Source organism: Oncorhynchus gorbuscha, linkage group LG09 (genome assembly GCF_021184085.1).
Source record: "Oncorhynchus gorbuscha isolate QuinsamMale2020 ecotype Even-year linkage group LG09, OgorEven_v1.0, whole genome shotgun sequence".
NCBI classification, from domain to species: Eukaryota; Metazoa; Chordata; class Actinopteri; order Salmoniformes; family Salmonidae; genus Oncorhynchus; species Oncorhynchus gorbuscha.
Window position 1 is genome coordinate 6,039,219 of NC_060181.1, and position 14,552 is coordinate 6,053,770.

The 14,552-nt window shown below is 42.9% G+C and overlaps 1 protein-coding gene across 1 annotated transcript in view; it reads left to right on the plus strand.

Moving 5' to 3' along the window:
- The window catches only part of LOC124042656 (stromal membrane-associated protein 2-like), a 37,424-nt gene extending 23,642 nt beyond the window's left edge, over positions 1–13,782 (plus strand). Inside the window, exons 5-10 of the mRNA XM_046360736.1 lie at positions 10,738–10,797; positions 10,904–10,967; positions 11,589–11,740; positions 11,840–12,014; positions 12,302–13,212; positions 13,391–13,782. Of these exons, the coding sequence (XP_046216692.1) occupies positions 10,738–10,797; positions 10,904–10,967; positions 11,589–11,740; positions 11,840–12,014; positions 12,302–13,212; positions 13,391–13,519 (1,491 nt within the window). The 3' untranslated portion in view covers positions 13,520–13,782. The remainder of the gene's footprint in view (positions 1–10,737; positions 10,798–10,903; positions 10,968–11,588; positions 11,741–11,839; positions 12,015–12,301; positions 13,213–13,390) is intronic.
- Positions 13,783–14,552: the final 770 nt, after the last annotated feature.

Here is a 14,552-nt window from a genome sequence, read left to right on the forward strand (position 1 = left end):
CTCTCTCTCTCTCTCTTTCCCTCTCTCTATCCCTCTCTCTTTCCCTCTCTCTTTCCCCCACTCTCTCCCTCTCTCCCCCCCACTCTCTCCCTCTCTCTCCCAATTAATTTCAAATTCAATATAAGGGCTTTATTGGCATGGGAAACGTATGTTTATATTACCAAAGCAAGGGAAATAAATAATAAACAAAAGTGAAATAAACAATTAAAATTAACAGTAAACATTACACTCACAGAGGTTCCAAAATAATTTCAATTGTTATACTTTGTATTTAATATACAGTGTTGTAATTAATTGCAAATGGGTAAAGTACAAAAGGGAAAATAAATCAACATAAATATGTATTTACAATGGTGTTTGTTCTTCACTGGTTGCCCTTTTCTCGTGGCAACAGGTCACAAATCTTTCTGCTGTGATGGCACATTGTGTTATTTCACACAGTAGATATGAGAGTTTATCAAATTTGGGTTTGTTTTAAAATTCTTTGTGGGTCTGTGTAATCTGAGGGAAATATCTAATATGGTCATACATTTGGCAGGAGGTTAGGAAGTGCAGCTCAGTTTCCACCTCATTTTGTGGGCAGTGAGCACATAGCCTGTCTTCTCTTGAGAGCCATGTCTGCCTACGGCAGCCTTTCTCAACAGCAAGGCTATGCTCACTGAGTCTGTACATAGTCAAAGCTTTCCTTAAGTGTGGGTCAGTCACAGTGGTCAGGTATTCTGCCACTGTGTACTCTCTGTGTAGGGCCAAATAGCATTCAGGTTTGCATTCAGTTTTTTTTTTTGTAAATTCTTTCCAATGTGTCAAGTAATTATCTTTTTGTTTTCTTATGATTTTTCTGGGTCTAATTATGTTGCTGTCCTGGGGCTCTGTGGGGTGTGTTTGTGTTTGTGAACAGAGCCCCAGGACCAGCTTGCTTAGGGGACTCTTCTCCAGGTTCATCTCTCTGTAGGTGATGGCTTTGCTATGGAAGGTTTGTGAATCGCTTCCTTTTAGGTGGTTGTAGAATTTAACGTCTCTTTTCTGGATTTTGATAATTAGTGGGTATCGGCCTAATTCTGCTCTGCATGCATTATTTGGTGTTTTACGTTGTACACAGAGTATATTTTTGCAATATTCTGCATGCAGAGTCTCAATTTGGTGTTAGTCCCATTTTATGAATTCTTGGTTGGTGAGCGGACACCAGACCTCATAACCATAAAAGGGCAATGGGTTCTATAACTGAATCCAGTATTTTGATGTTATCCTCACTAATAATCCTGATAGGTATAGTAGTCTGGTGTTTCTGTTAATGGTGAAGATTCAGCTTGATGTCAAAGACGCTTCTCCTTTGATATTTTCAGTGGAATTGTTAACGTAAAGAAAAGTAGAATTAAAAACAGGTTCAACCATGATCTTGCACAGTTCCATTTGGTGAAAGGCTCGGTACACGCATACTCAGGCTGACTGGCTCTCGTTCAGGCACATGAGAAATACTGTAAGTGCACTCAAGCTATCCGGAAGGCCAAAGTTAGTTACTTCAAGGAGCAGTTCTCTCTCTGTAGGTCGAACTCCAAGAAGTTCTGGAAAACGGTTAAAGACCTGGAGAATAAACCATCCTCCTCACATCCTTAAGGTTTATAACGTTGTTTTTACTGACGTGAAACGGAGAACAAGGCTGACGTTTTATTTGTTCCTCAACAAATTGTGTTTTTTTGTTAGTTTCTTTGTGTTCTTCGTGTTATTTGTAACTTACTTTTTAACTTATTTTAACTTATTTTGCACATAATGTTGCCGCTATGACCGAAAATATCATCAGGTCTACGATTAATCACCACGAGTCTGATGAGCCCGAGGTGAATGATATACTGCTTTCCCGGGAACAGGCCCAAATCCCCGTGATTTGCGGGAAGAGGAGGCTTAGAAAAAGGGGCCGAAGGGCAGGCGGGCTTCTGAGAATTCGTAGGTGATCTAATAAACCCCCACTTATTTCCATTCTGGAAAATAAATAGATGACCTACGTGGAAGTTTAAACTACCAACGGGGCGGCAGGGTAGCCTAGTGGTTAGAGGGGGCGGCAGGGTAGCCTAGTGGTTAGAGGGGGTGGCAGGTAGACTAGTGGTTAGAGGGGGGTGGCAGGGTAGCCTAGTGGTTAGAGGGGGTGGCAGGTAGCCTAGTGGTTAGAGGGGGCGGCAGGGTAGCCTAGTGGTTAGAGGGGGTGGCAGGTAGACTAGTGGTTAGAGGGGGGTGGCAGGGTAGCCTAGTGGTTAGAGGGGGTGGCAGGTAGACTAGTGGTTAGAGGGGGGTGGCAGGGTAGCCTAGTGGTTAGAGGGGGGTGGCAGGTAGACTAGTGGTTAGAGGGGGGTGGCAGGTAGACTAGTGGTTAGAGGGGGGGGCGGCAGGGTAGCCTAGTGGTTAGAGGGGGGCGGCAGGTAAACTAGTGGTTAGAGCGTTGGACGAGTAACCAAATGTTGCAAGTTCAAACCCCCGAGCCTACAAGGTACAAATCTGTCGTTCTGCCCCTGAACAAGGCAGTTGACCCACTGTTCCTAGGCCGTCATTGAAAATAATAATTGGTTCTTAACTGACTTGCCTGGTTAAATAAAGGTAAACAAAAATAATAATAATTAAATACTGTAATATTTTGTGCCTCACGGAGTTGTGGCTGAATGACGACACTATCAACATCCAGCTTGTTTTACGCCGGCAGGATAGAACAGCGGGGCGGCAGACTATGTATTTTTGTAAATAACAGCTGGTGCACAATATCTAAGGAAGTGTATTGCTCGCCTGAGGTAGAGTATCTCATGTTAAATTGTAGACCACACTATCTACCTAGAGAGTTTTGATCTGTATTTTTTCGTAGCTGTTTACATACCATCACAGACTGAGGCTGGCACTAAGACAGCATTGAATGAGCTGCATTCTGTCATAAGTAAACAAGAAAACAAGAAAACGCTCACCCAGAAGCGGCGCTCCTAGTGGCCGGGGACTTTAATGCAGGGAAACTTAAATCCGTTTGACCAAATTTCTATTAGCATGTTAAATGCTTGCTTTCTTGATGTCTATAGTATTGTCTTTGGTATGCAATCTGGTTTCCACTCAGGTTATGTGTCACTGAGTATTGGGTGTCTCTGAAGGGTCTTTGGCGTGGATTGCTAACTACCTCTCTCAAAGAGTGCAGTGTATGAAGTCAGAACATCTGCTGTCTTAGCCACTGGCTAAGGGATTACCCCAAGGCTCGATCCTAGGCCCCACGCTCTTCTAAATTTACATCAACAACATAGCTCAGGCAATAGGAAGCTCTCATCCATTTATATGCAGATGATACAGTCTTATTCTCATTATTCTGGCCCCTCCCAGGATTATTATTCTTATTCTGGCCCCTCCCAGGATTTTGTGTTAAACTCTCTCCAATAAAACTTTCTTAGAGTCCAATAAGCTTTCTCTAACTTTAACCTTGTTCTGAACACCTCCAAAACAAAGGTTATGTGGTTTGGTAAGAAGAATGCCCCTCTCCCCACAGGTGTGATTACTACCTCTGAGGGTTAGAGTACTTCGGAGTATGGCGAGACGGTACACACGGTACACTGTCCTTCTCTCAGCACATATCAAACCTGCAGGCTAAGGTTAAATCTAGACTTGGTTTCCTCTATCGTAATCGCTCCTTCTTCACGCCAGCTGCCAGACTAACCCTGATTCAGATGACCGTCCTACACATGCTCGATTACGGATACATAATTTATAGATCGACAGGTAAGGGTGCTCTCGAGCGGCTAGATGTTCTTTACCATTCGGCCATCAGATTTGCCACCAATACTCCTTATACAGTGCCTTGCAAAAGTATTCATCCCCCTTGGCGTTTTTCCTATATTTTTGCATTACAACCTGTAATGTAAATGGATTTTTATTGGGATTTCATGTAATGGACACACATAAAATAGTACAAATTGGTGATGTGAAATTTTAAAAAGTAAAAAAATAAAATAAATAAAGAACGGAAAAGTGGTGTATGCATATGTATTCACCCCCTTTAATATGTATTCACCCCCTTTAATATGTATTCACCCCCTTTAATATGTATTCATCCCCTTTAATATGTATTCACCCCCTTTAATATGTATTCACCCCCTTTAATATGTATTCATCCCCTTTAATATGTATTCACCCCCTTTAATATGTATTCACCCCCTTTAATATGTATTCACCCCTTTAATATGTATTCACCCCTTTAATATGTATTCACCCCTTTAATATGTATTCACCCCTTTAATATGTATTCATCCCCTTTAATATGTATTCATCCCCTTTAATATGTATTCACCCCCTTTAATATGTATTCACCCCTTTAATATGTATTCACCCCTTTAATATGTATTCACCCCTTTAATATGTATTCACCCCCTTTAATATGTATTCACCCCTTTAATATGTATTCACCCCTTTAATATGTATTCATCCCCTTTAATATGTATTCATCCCCTTTAATATGTATTCATCCCCTTTAATATGTATTCATCCCCTTTAATATGTATTCATCCCCTTTAATATGTATTCATCCCCTTTAATATGTATTCATCCCCTTTAATATGTATTCACCCCTTTAATATGTATTCATCCCCTTTAATATGTATTCATCCCCTTTAATATGTATTCATCCCCTTTAATATGTATTCATCCCCTTTAATATGTATTCACCCCTTTAATATGTATTCATCCCCTTTAATATGTATTCATCCCCTTTAATATGTATTCATCCCCTTTAATATGTATTCATCCCCTTTAATATGTATTCACCCCTTTAATATGTATTCACCCCTTTAATATGTATTCATCCCCTTTAATATGTATTCATCCCCTTTAATATGTATTCATCCCCTTTAATATGTATTCATCCCCTTTAATATGTATTCATCCCCTTTAATATGTATTCATCCCCTTTAATATGTATTCATCCCCTTTAATATGTATTCATCCCCTTTGCTATGAATCCCCTAAATAAGATCTGGTGCAACCAATTACCTTCAGAAGTTATTTTTATTTATTTTTTATTTCACCTTTATTTAACCAGGTAGGCTAGTTGAGAACAAGTTCTCATTTGCAACTGCGACCTGGCCAAGATAAAGCATAGCAGTGTGAACAGACAACACAGAGTTACACATGGAATAAACAATTAACAAGTCAATAACACAGTAGAAAAAAAATGGGCAATCTATATACAATGTGTGCAAAAGGCATGAGGAGGTAGGCGAATAATACAGTTTTGCAGATTAACACTGGAGTGATAAATGATCAGATGGTCATGTACAGGTAGAGATATTGGTGTGCAAAAGAGCAGAAAAATAAATAAATAAAAACAGTATAAAAAACAGTATGGGAATGAGGTAGGTGAAAATGGGTGGGCTATTTTCCTATAGACTATGTACAGCTGCAGCGATCGGTTAGCTGCTCGGATAGCTGATGTTTGAAGTTGGTGAGGGAGATAAAAGTCTCCAACTTCAGCGATTTTTAATTGTTCCAGTCACAGGCAGCAGAGTACTGGAACGAAAGTCGGCCAAATGATGTGTTGGCTTTAGGGATGATCAGTGAGATACACCTGCTGGAGCGCGTGCTACGGATGGGTGTTGCCATCGTGACCAGTGAACTGAGATAAGGCGGAGCTTTACCTAGCATGGACTTGTAGATGACCTGGAGCCAGTGGGTCTGGCGACGAATATGTAGTGAGGGCCAGCCGACTAGAGCATACAAGTCGCAGTGGTGGGTGGTATAAGGTGCTTTAGTGACAAAACGGATGGCACTGTGATAGACTGCATCCAGTTTGCTGAGTAGAGTGTTGGAAGCCATTTTGTAGATGACATCGCCGAAGTCGAGGATCGGTAGGATCACATAATTAGTTAAATAAAGTCCACCTGTGTGCAATCTAAGAGCACTCAAGTTTTTTGTCTTGTTTCTTGTTTGTCACACACACAATAACAAATATTTTGCATCTTCAAAGTGGTAGGCATGTTGTGTAAATCAAATGATACAACCCCCCCCCCCCCCAAAATAGATTTTAATTCCAGGTTGTAAGGCAACAAAATAGGAAAAATGCCAAGAGGGGGTGAATACTTTCGCAGGACTCTCTACTCCTCTGTAAACTGGTCAGCTCGGTATACCTGTCGCAAGACCTCACTCCCCCCTATCTGAGATATCTACTGCAGCCCTCATCCTCCAACATACAACCCCCGTTCTGCCAGTCACATTCTGTTGAAGGTCCCCAAAGCTCACACATCCCTGGGCCTCTCCTCTTTTCAGTTCACTGCAGCCAGCAACTGGAACGAGCTGCAACAAACACTGAAACTGGACAGTTTCATCTGAATCTCTTCATTCAAAGACTCAATCATAGACACTCTACTGACAGTTGTGGGTCCTTTCTGTGATGTATTGGTCTCTACCTTCTTGCCTGTTGTGCTGTTGTCTGTGCCCAATAATGTTTGTACCATGTTGTGTTGCTACCATGTTGTGTTGCTACCATGTTGTGCTGCTACCATGTTGTGTTGCTACCATGTTGTGTTGCTACCATGTTGTGTTGCCACCATGTTGTGCTGCCACCATGTTGTGTTGCTACCATGTTGTACCATGTTGTGTTGCTACCATGCTGTGTTGCTACCATGCTGTGTTGCTACCATGCTGTGTTGCTACCATGCTGTGTTGCTACCATGTTGTGTTGTCTCTCTTTATGTAGTGTTGTGTTGTCTCTCTTTATGTAGTGTTGTGTTGTCTCTCTTTATGTTGTGTTGTGTTGTCTCTCTTTATGTAGTGGTGTGTTGTCTCTCTTTATGTAGTGGTGTGTTGTCTCTCTTTATGTAGTGTTGTGTTGTCTCTCTTTATGTAGTGTTGTGTTGTCTCTCTTTATGTTGTGTTGTCTCTCTTTATGTAAGAGCACTCTTTATGTAGTTTTTTGTCTTCTTTATTGTTTGTTGTCTCTCTTTATGTATTGTTGTCTCTCTTTATGTTGTGTTGTCTCTCTTTATGTAGTGTTGTGGTGTCTCTTTATGTAGAGTTGTGTTGTCTCTCTTTATGTTGTGTTGTGTTGTCTCTCTTTATGTAGTGTTGTGGTGTCTCTTTATGTATTGTTGTCTCTCTTTATGTAGTGTTGTGTTGTCTCTCTTTATGTAGTGTTGTGTTGTCTCTCTTTATGTAGTGTTGTGTTGTCTCTCTTTATGTAGTGTTGTGTTGTCTCTCTTTATGTAGTGTTGTGTTGTCTCTCTTGGACAAAATCTCTTCATTCAAAGACTATGTAGTGTTGTGTTGTCTCTCTTTTGTCTGTAGTGTTGTTTGTCTCTCTTTATGTTGTGTTGTGTTGTCTCTCTTTATGTGCTACCATGTTGTGTTGTCTCTCTTTATGTTGTGTTGTGTTGTCTCCATGTTGTGTTGTCTCTCTTTATGTAGTGTTGTGTTGTCTCTCTTTATGTAGTGTTGTCTCTCTTTATGTAGTGTTGTGTTGTCTCTCTTTATGTATGTTGTGTTGTCTCTGCTTGTAGTAGTGTTGTGTTGTCTCTCTTTATGTAGTGTTGTGTTGTCTCTCTTTATGTAGTGTTGTGTTGTCTCTCTTTATGTAGTGTTGTGTTGTCTCTCTTTATGTTGTGTTGTGTTGTCTCTCTTTATGTAGTGTTGTGTTGTCTCTCTTTATGTAGTGTTGTGTTGTCTCTCTTTATGTTGTGTTGTCTCTTTATGTAGAGTTGTGTTGTCTCTCTTTATGTAGTGTTGTCTCTCTTTATGTTGTGTTGTCTCTCTTTATGTAGTGTTGTGTTGTCTCTCTTTATGTAGTGTTGTGTTGTCTCTCTTTGTGTAGTGTTGTCTCTCTTTATGTTGTGTTGTGGTGTCTCTCTTTATGTAGTGTTGTCTCTCTTTATGTTGTGTTGTCTCTCTTTATGTTGTGTTGTGTTGTCTCTCTTTATGTAGTGTTGTGTTGTCTCTCTTTATGTAGTGTTGTGGTGTCTCTCTTTATGTAGTGTTGTGTTGTCTCTCTTTATGTAGTGTTGTGTTGTCTCTCTTTATGTAGTGTTGTGTTGTCTCTCTTTATGTAGTGTTGTGTTGTCTCTCTTTATGTAGTGTTGTGTTGTCTCTCTTTATGTAGTGTTGTGGTGTCTCTCTTTATGTAGTGTTGTGTTGTCTCTCTTTATGTAGTGTTGTGTTGTCTCTCTTTATGTAGTGTTGTGTTGTCTCTCTTTATGTAGTGTTGTGTTGTCTCTCTTTATGTTGTGTTGTCTCTCTTTATGTAGTGTTGTGTTGTCTCTCTTTATGTAGTGGTGTGTTGTCTCTCTTTATGTATTGTTGTCTCTCTTTATGTTGTGTTGTCTCTCTTTATGTAGTGTTGTGGTGTCTCTTTATGTAGAGTTGTGTTGTCTCTCTTTATGTTGTGTTGTGTTGTCTCTCTTTATGTAGTGTTGTGGTGTCTCTTTATGTATTGTTGTCTCTCTTTATGTTGTGTTGTGTTGTCTCTCTTTATGTAGTATTGTGTTGTCTCTCTTTATGTTGTGTTGTGTTGTCTCTCTTTATGTAGTGTTGTGTTGTCTCTCTTTATGTAGTGTTGTGTTGTCTCTCTTTATGTTGTGTTGTGTTGTCTCTCTTTATGTAGTGTTGTGTTGTCTCTCTTTATGTAGTGTTGTGTTGTCTCTCTTTATGTAGTGTTGTGGTGTCTCTTTATGTAGAGTTGTGTTGTCTCTCTTTATGTAGTGTTGTCTCTCTTTATGTTGTGTTGTCTCTCTTTATGTAGTGTTGTGTTGTCTCTCTTTATGTAGTGTTGTGTTGTCTCTCTTTATGTAGTGTTGTGGTGTCTCTCTTATGTAGTGTTGTCTCTCTTTATGTTGTGTTGTCTCTCTTTATGTTGTTGTTTGTCTCTCTTTATGTAGTGTTGTGTTGTCTCTCTTTATGTAGTGTTGTGGTGTCTCTCTTTATGTAGTGTTGTGTTGTCTCTCTTTATGTTTGTGTTGTCTCTCTTTATGTAGTGTTGTCTGTCTTTATGTTGTGTTGTCTCTTTTATGTAGTGTTGTGTGTCTCTCTTTATGTAGTGTTGTGTTGTCTCTCTTTATGTAGAGTTGTGTTGTCTCTCTTTATGTAGTGTTGTCTCTCTTTATGTTGTGTTGTCTCTCTTTATGTAGTGTTGTGTTGTCTCTCTTTATGTAGTGTTGTGTTGTCTCTCTTTATGTAGTGTTGTGGTGTCTCTCTTTATGAATATTTCTTTTATTTTGTTATCCAAGCCCAGATTTTCCAGATCCTAATTGGTATGTTGAATTATTATTATGTTCCTGTTGATGGCATAGAAGGCCCTTCCTTGCCTTGTCTCTCAGATCGTTCACAGCTTTGTGGAAGTTTCCTGTGGCACTGATATTTAGGCCGAGATATGTATAGTTTTATGTGTGCTCGAGGGCAACGGTGTCTAGATGGAATTTGTATGCGTTGTCCTGGCAACTGGACCTTTTTTGGAACATCATTATTTTGGTCTTACTGAGATTTACTGTGAGGGCCCAGGTCTGTCAGGGCCCAGGTCTGTCAGGGCCCAGGTCTGTCAGGGCCCAGGTCTGTCAGGGCCCAGGTCTGTCAGGGTCCAGGTCTGTCAGGGCCCAGGTCTGTCAGGGCCCAGGTCTGGCAGGGTCCAGGTCTGTCAGGGCCCAGGTCTGTCAGGGCCCAGGTCTGTCAGGGCCCAGGTCTGTCAGGGTCCAGGTCTGTCAGGGCCCAGGTCTGTCAGGGTCCAGGTCTGTCAGGGCCCAGGTCTGTCAGGGCCCAGGTCTGTCAGGGCCCAGGTCTGTCAGGACCCAGGTCTGTCAGGGCCCAGGTCTGTCAGGGCCCAGGTTTGTCAGGGCCCAGGTCTGTCAGGGCCCAGGTCTGGCAGAATCTGTGCAGAAGATCTAGGTGCTGCTGTAGGTCCTCCTTGGTTGGAGGTAGGAACACTAACATTTCGCTACACCCGAAATAACATCGGCTAAATATGTGTGTGACCAATAACATTTAATTTGATTTGATGGTGTGCAAGGTGAATACGTGGTCTGCCGTACTGTACTTTGGTAAAAAAAAAAAATTTAAAACCATCTGCTCAGTACATTGTTTTTACTGAGCAAATGTACGAGTCTGCTGTTAATGATAATGCAGAGGATTTTCCCAAGGTTGCTGTTGACGCATATCCCAGTAGTTATTGTTGGGGTCAAATTTTTCTCAAATTTAGTGGATTGGGGTGATCAGTCCTTGGTTCCAAATATTGGGGAAAACGCCAGACCTAAGGATGATGTTGAAGAGTTTAATTATAGCCAATTGGAATTAGTGGTCTGTATATTTCATCATTTCATTGAGGAAACCATCCCCATGTAGTTCATTCAATGTAATTTGAGAATCCAGTGGGATCTGGTCTTTAACAGTTGATTCTAAGATTTGTATTTGATCATGTATATGCTGTTGCTGTTTGTTATTTGTTATAGAGCCAAAAAGATTGGAGAAGTGATTTATCCACACATCTCTGTTTTGGATCGATAATTCTTCATGTTGTTGTTTGTTTAGTGTTTTCCAATTTTCCCAGAAGTGGGTAGATTCTACGGATTCTTCAATTGCATTGAGCTGATTTCTGACGTGCTGTTCCTTCTTTTTCCGTAGTGTATTTCTGTATTGTTTTAGTGATTCACCATAGTGAAGGCGTAGACTCAGGTTTTCTGGGTCTCTATGTTTTTGTTTTGGATAGGTTTCTCACTCTCTCTCTCTTCTGACCTCTGCTTCTCCCTCATTTAGAAAGAGAAGAGCTGTGAAAACATCCCCATGGAGCCAGTAGTGTTTGAGAAGATGAAGTTGGTGAGTTTGAATGTGTATACAGTATTCTACAAAATATCTTCTATTCTAGGTTTGGTATTTATTTGTCTTCAGTTATTCATGCTGTCTTTGTTGTTGACTCTTTCAGAAGAGAGAAACCAGCCCAAAGACACAGACCCAGTCTCCATCTATCTCAGACCTCCTAGGACTTGGTAACACCTCTCTACACATACAAATAGCTTTCAACAGAAATGGTCTGTAGCAACATTAGCCTGGTCCTATATCTGTTTGTGCTCTTGCCAACCCAATAATGAAAAGTCAAACACGACAAGGAGTTGACGCACAAACAGGTACTCAGTCTAAATAGTACTGACGTGTCCAAAAACTCACGCTCTTTCTCTGTCTCTCTCGATCTCTCACTCTGTCTCTCTGTCTCTCCCTCTCTCTTTCTCTGTATCTCCCTCTCTCTCTCTCTGTCTCTCTGTCTCTCTCTTTCTCTGTCTCTTTCGATCTCTCACTCTCTCCTCTCAATTTAATTCAATTCAAAAAGCTTTATTGGCATGGGAAAAATATGTGTTAACATCGCCAAAACAAGCAAAAAGTTCCAAAATAATAAATCTCTCTCTCTCTCTCTCTCTCTCTCTCTCTCTCTCTCTCTCTCTCTCTCTCTCTCTCTCTCTCTCTCTCTCTCTCTCTCTCTCTCTCTCTCTCTCTCTCTCTCTCTCTCTCTCTCTCTCTCTCTCTCTCTCTCTCTCTCTCTCTCTCTCTCTCTCTCTCTCTCTCTCTCTCTCTCTCTCTCTCTCTCTCTCTCTCTCTCTCTCTGTGTGTTTCAGACGCTCCTGCTCCTCATGCTGTTGTATCTAATGGTAGATCCAGCCCTGGAGAGAGAGGGTGTCCTGCGGTGGCTAACCCAGCTACGATGCACTCTGACCTGAATCTATTCAGCCCCCTGCCTGCCTCCTCCACCACCTCCACCAAGACCACAGTGAGATTCAGAGAGAGGGACCAGTTATACACAGACAGATAGACAAACAAACAGACAGACAGACACACTAACCTGTGTGACAATCTTTCCTCTCTCCAGCTGGTGGGTAGCTCCATGCCCAGGGGTTGTGTGGCTGCGTCGGTACCCGAGAACCTCAGCCTGTTCCTGGACTCAGCACCCAGACAGGAGGGCTCTAGGACAAAGATGTCTAAGGACTCCATCCTCTCCCTCTACGCAACCACACCCACATGGCACCAGAACCTGGCTGCACGAGGTAAGAGAAGTGGTGGTGACTGTGTCGATCATCTTTGATGTCCTTGGACTGTAAATGAACCTACGTTATGGTATTCTATGGCTACATTAGTGGCTCAACTGTGTTTCTTCTGTCAGTATAGGTTTGTACCTCCAGCTGATTTTGAGTAGAAGTGGTCACTATTGTTTTTTTCATAACTGTCCTTGACCAACGGTAATTTTTAATCAAGTCTAATGATAGTTCACAGAACATGCCAAGGCTACCAACCTTTACCCTTAAACAGTGGCACACATGTATTTTATCTCCAGCTGGCCTGTACATGAACCCAGCCCAGCTGGGCTACTACGGATCATACCATTCCCTGGCCACGCAGGGGGGAGCAATGGGAGGAGGCATGATCACATCACACTCCATGATGGCCCTGAGTGGTCAGCAGCAGAACGGTGTGATGGGAGGACAGCAGAACGGAATGGTACTAGCACAGCAGAATTGCTTTATGGCTCAACAGGGTGTCATGGGGCAAGCGGTCAACACATCCCCGTTCCTGGTAGGAGTGCCCCACAACATGATTGCTCAGCAGCAAAGCATCATGGGAGCTCAGCAGAACGGCATGATGGGAGCTCAGCAGCAAAGCATCATGGGAGCTCAGCAGAACGGCATGATGGGAGCTCAGCAGAACGGCATGATGGGAGCTCAGCAGAACGGCATGATGGGAGCTCAGCAGAACGGCATGATGGGAGCTCCGCAGAACGGCATGATGGGAGTTCCGCAGAACGGCATGATGGGAGCTCAGCAGAACGGTATGACGGGAGTTCAGCAGAACGACATGATGGGGGCTCAGCAGAACGGCATGATGGGGGCTCAGCAGAACGGCATGATGGGAGCTCAGCAGAACGGTATGACCGGAGCTCAGCAGAACGATATGATGGGAGCTCAGCAGAACGGTATGACGGGGGCTCAGCAGAACGGCATTATGGGAGCTCAGCAGAACGGTATGATGGGAGCTCCGCAGAACGGCATGACGGGGGCTCAGCAGAACGGCATTATGGGAGCTCAGCAGAACGATATGATGGGAGCTCCGCAGAACGGCATGACGGGGGCTCAGCAGAACGGCATTATGGGAGCTCAGCAGAACGGTATGAAGGGGGGAGTGGCGGCCGTGCCTCAGCAGGTGTACGGAGTACAGGAGTGTCAGCAGCAACAGTGGAACATCACTCAGGTGAGACACACACCTGGAATGTATTGCTATGCTTGTGAGGACCGTGTGTTTGATTGTGTTTCTATGAGGAAGTATGTGTGCAACAGGATATTTACATAAACGGAACAATTTGACTAAAGTATTTAACCCTGTGTTTGTGTTTGTCTTTGTGTTTGCACGCACGCGTTTCTCCCACCAGATGACCCAGCACATGGCAGGAGTGAACTTTTACGGAGCCAACGGCATGATGGGATACGGCGGTCAGCACATGGAAAGACCAACGACTCAAAGCTCCACCCACACGATGACATCACACATCTGGAAGTGATGTCATTATCTGAAGAGGAAGTGAAGTTGATGTCACTGGAGCAGCAGTGGTTCTTGGGAGGTTTCGATCTGGCCTCATGTACAGGCCAGCTTTTCTACTAAACTCTCCATCAGACAATTAACAGGGGAGGAGGAGGAGGGTGGAGAAGTTTATATAGGAGCTATTTCTAGCTCTCCTCTCCTCTCCTCTCGCCTCTCCTCCTCTTCACTCCTCTCCTCTTCACTCCTCTCTTCACTCCTCTCCTCCTCTTCACTCCTCTCCTCTCTCCTCTCTTCACTCCTCTCCTCCTCTTCACTCCTCTCCTCTCTCGTCTCTTCACTCCTCTCCTCCTCTTCACTCCTCTCCACTCCTCTCCTCTCTTCACTCCTCTCCTCCTCTTCACTCCTCTCCTCTCTCCTCCTCTTCACTCCTCTCCACTCCTCTCCTCTCTTCACTCCTCTCCACTCCTCTCCTCTCTTCACTCCTCTCCTCCTCTTCACTCCACTCCACTCCACTCCTCTCCTCTCCTCTCCTTTTTGCAGATGTCCATGCTTGCCTTCAGATCATTCTACGACCAATCAAAGGACAGGGCTCAGAGGTGAAGGGATCACACTGACCTGGGACCACAGCATATAATACATCTCATATCCAGTGTGTGTGTGTGTGTGTGTGTGTGTGTGTGTGTGTGTGTGTGTGTGTGTGTGGTTGTGTGTGCATGCTTAACTATCTCTGATGGGTAATCTGTATCAGCCTTTATTCCTGATGAACTCATCCCAACTGAACTATTCCTGATGAACTCATCCCAACTGAACTATTCCTGATGAACTCATCCCAACTGAACTATTCCTGATGAACTCATCCCAACTGAACTATTCCTGATGAACTCATCCCAACTGAACTATTCCTGATGAACTCATCCCAACTGAACTAATACTGATGAACTCATCCCAACTGAACTATTCCTGATGAACTCATCCCAACTGAACTATTCCTGATGAACTCATCCCAACTGAACTATTACTGATGAACTCATCCCAACTGAACTATTCCTGAT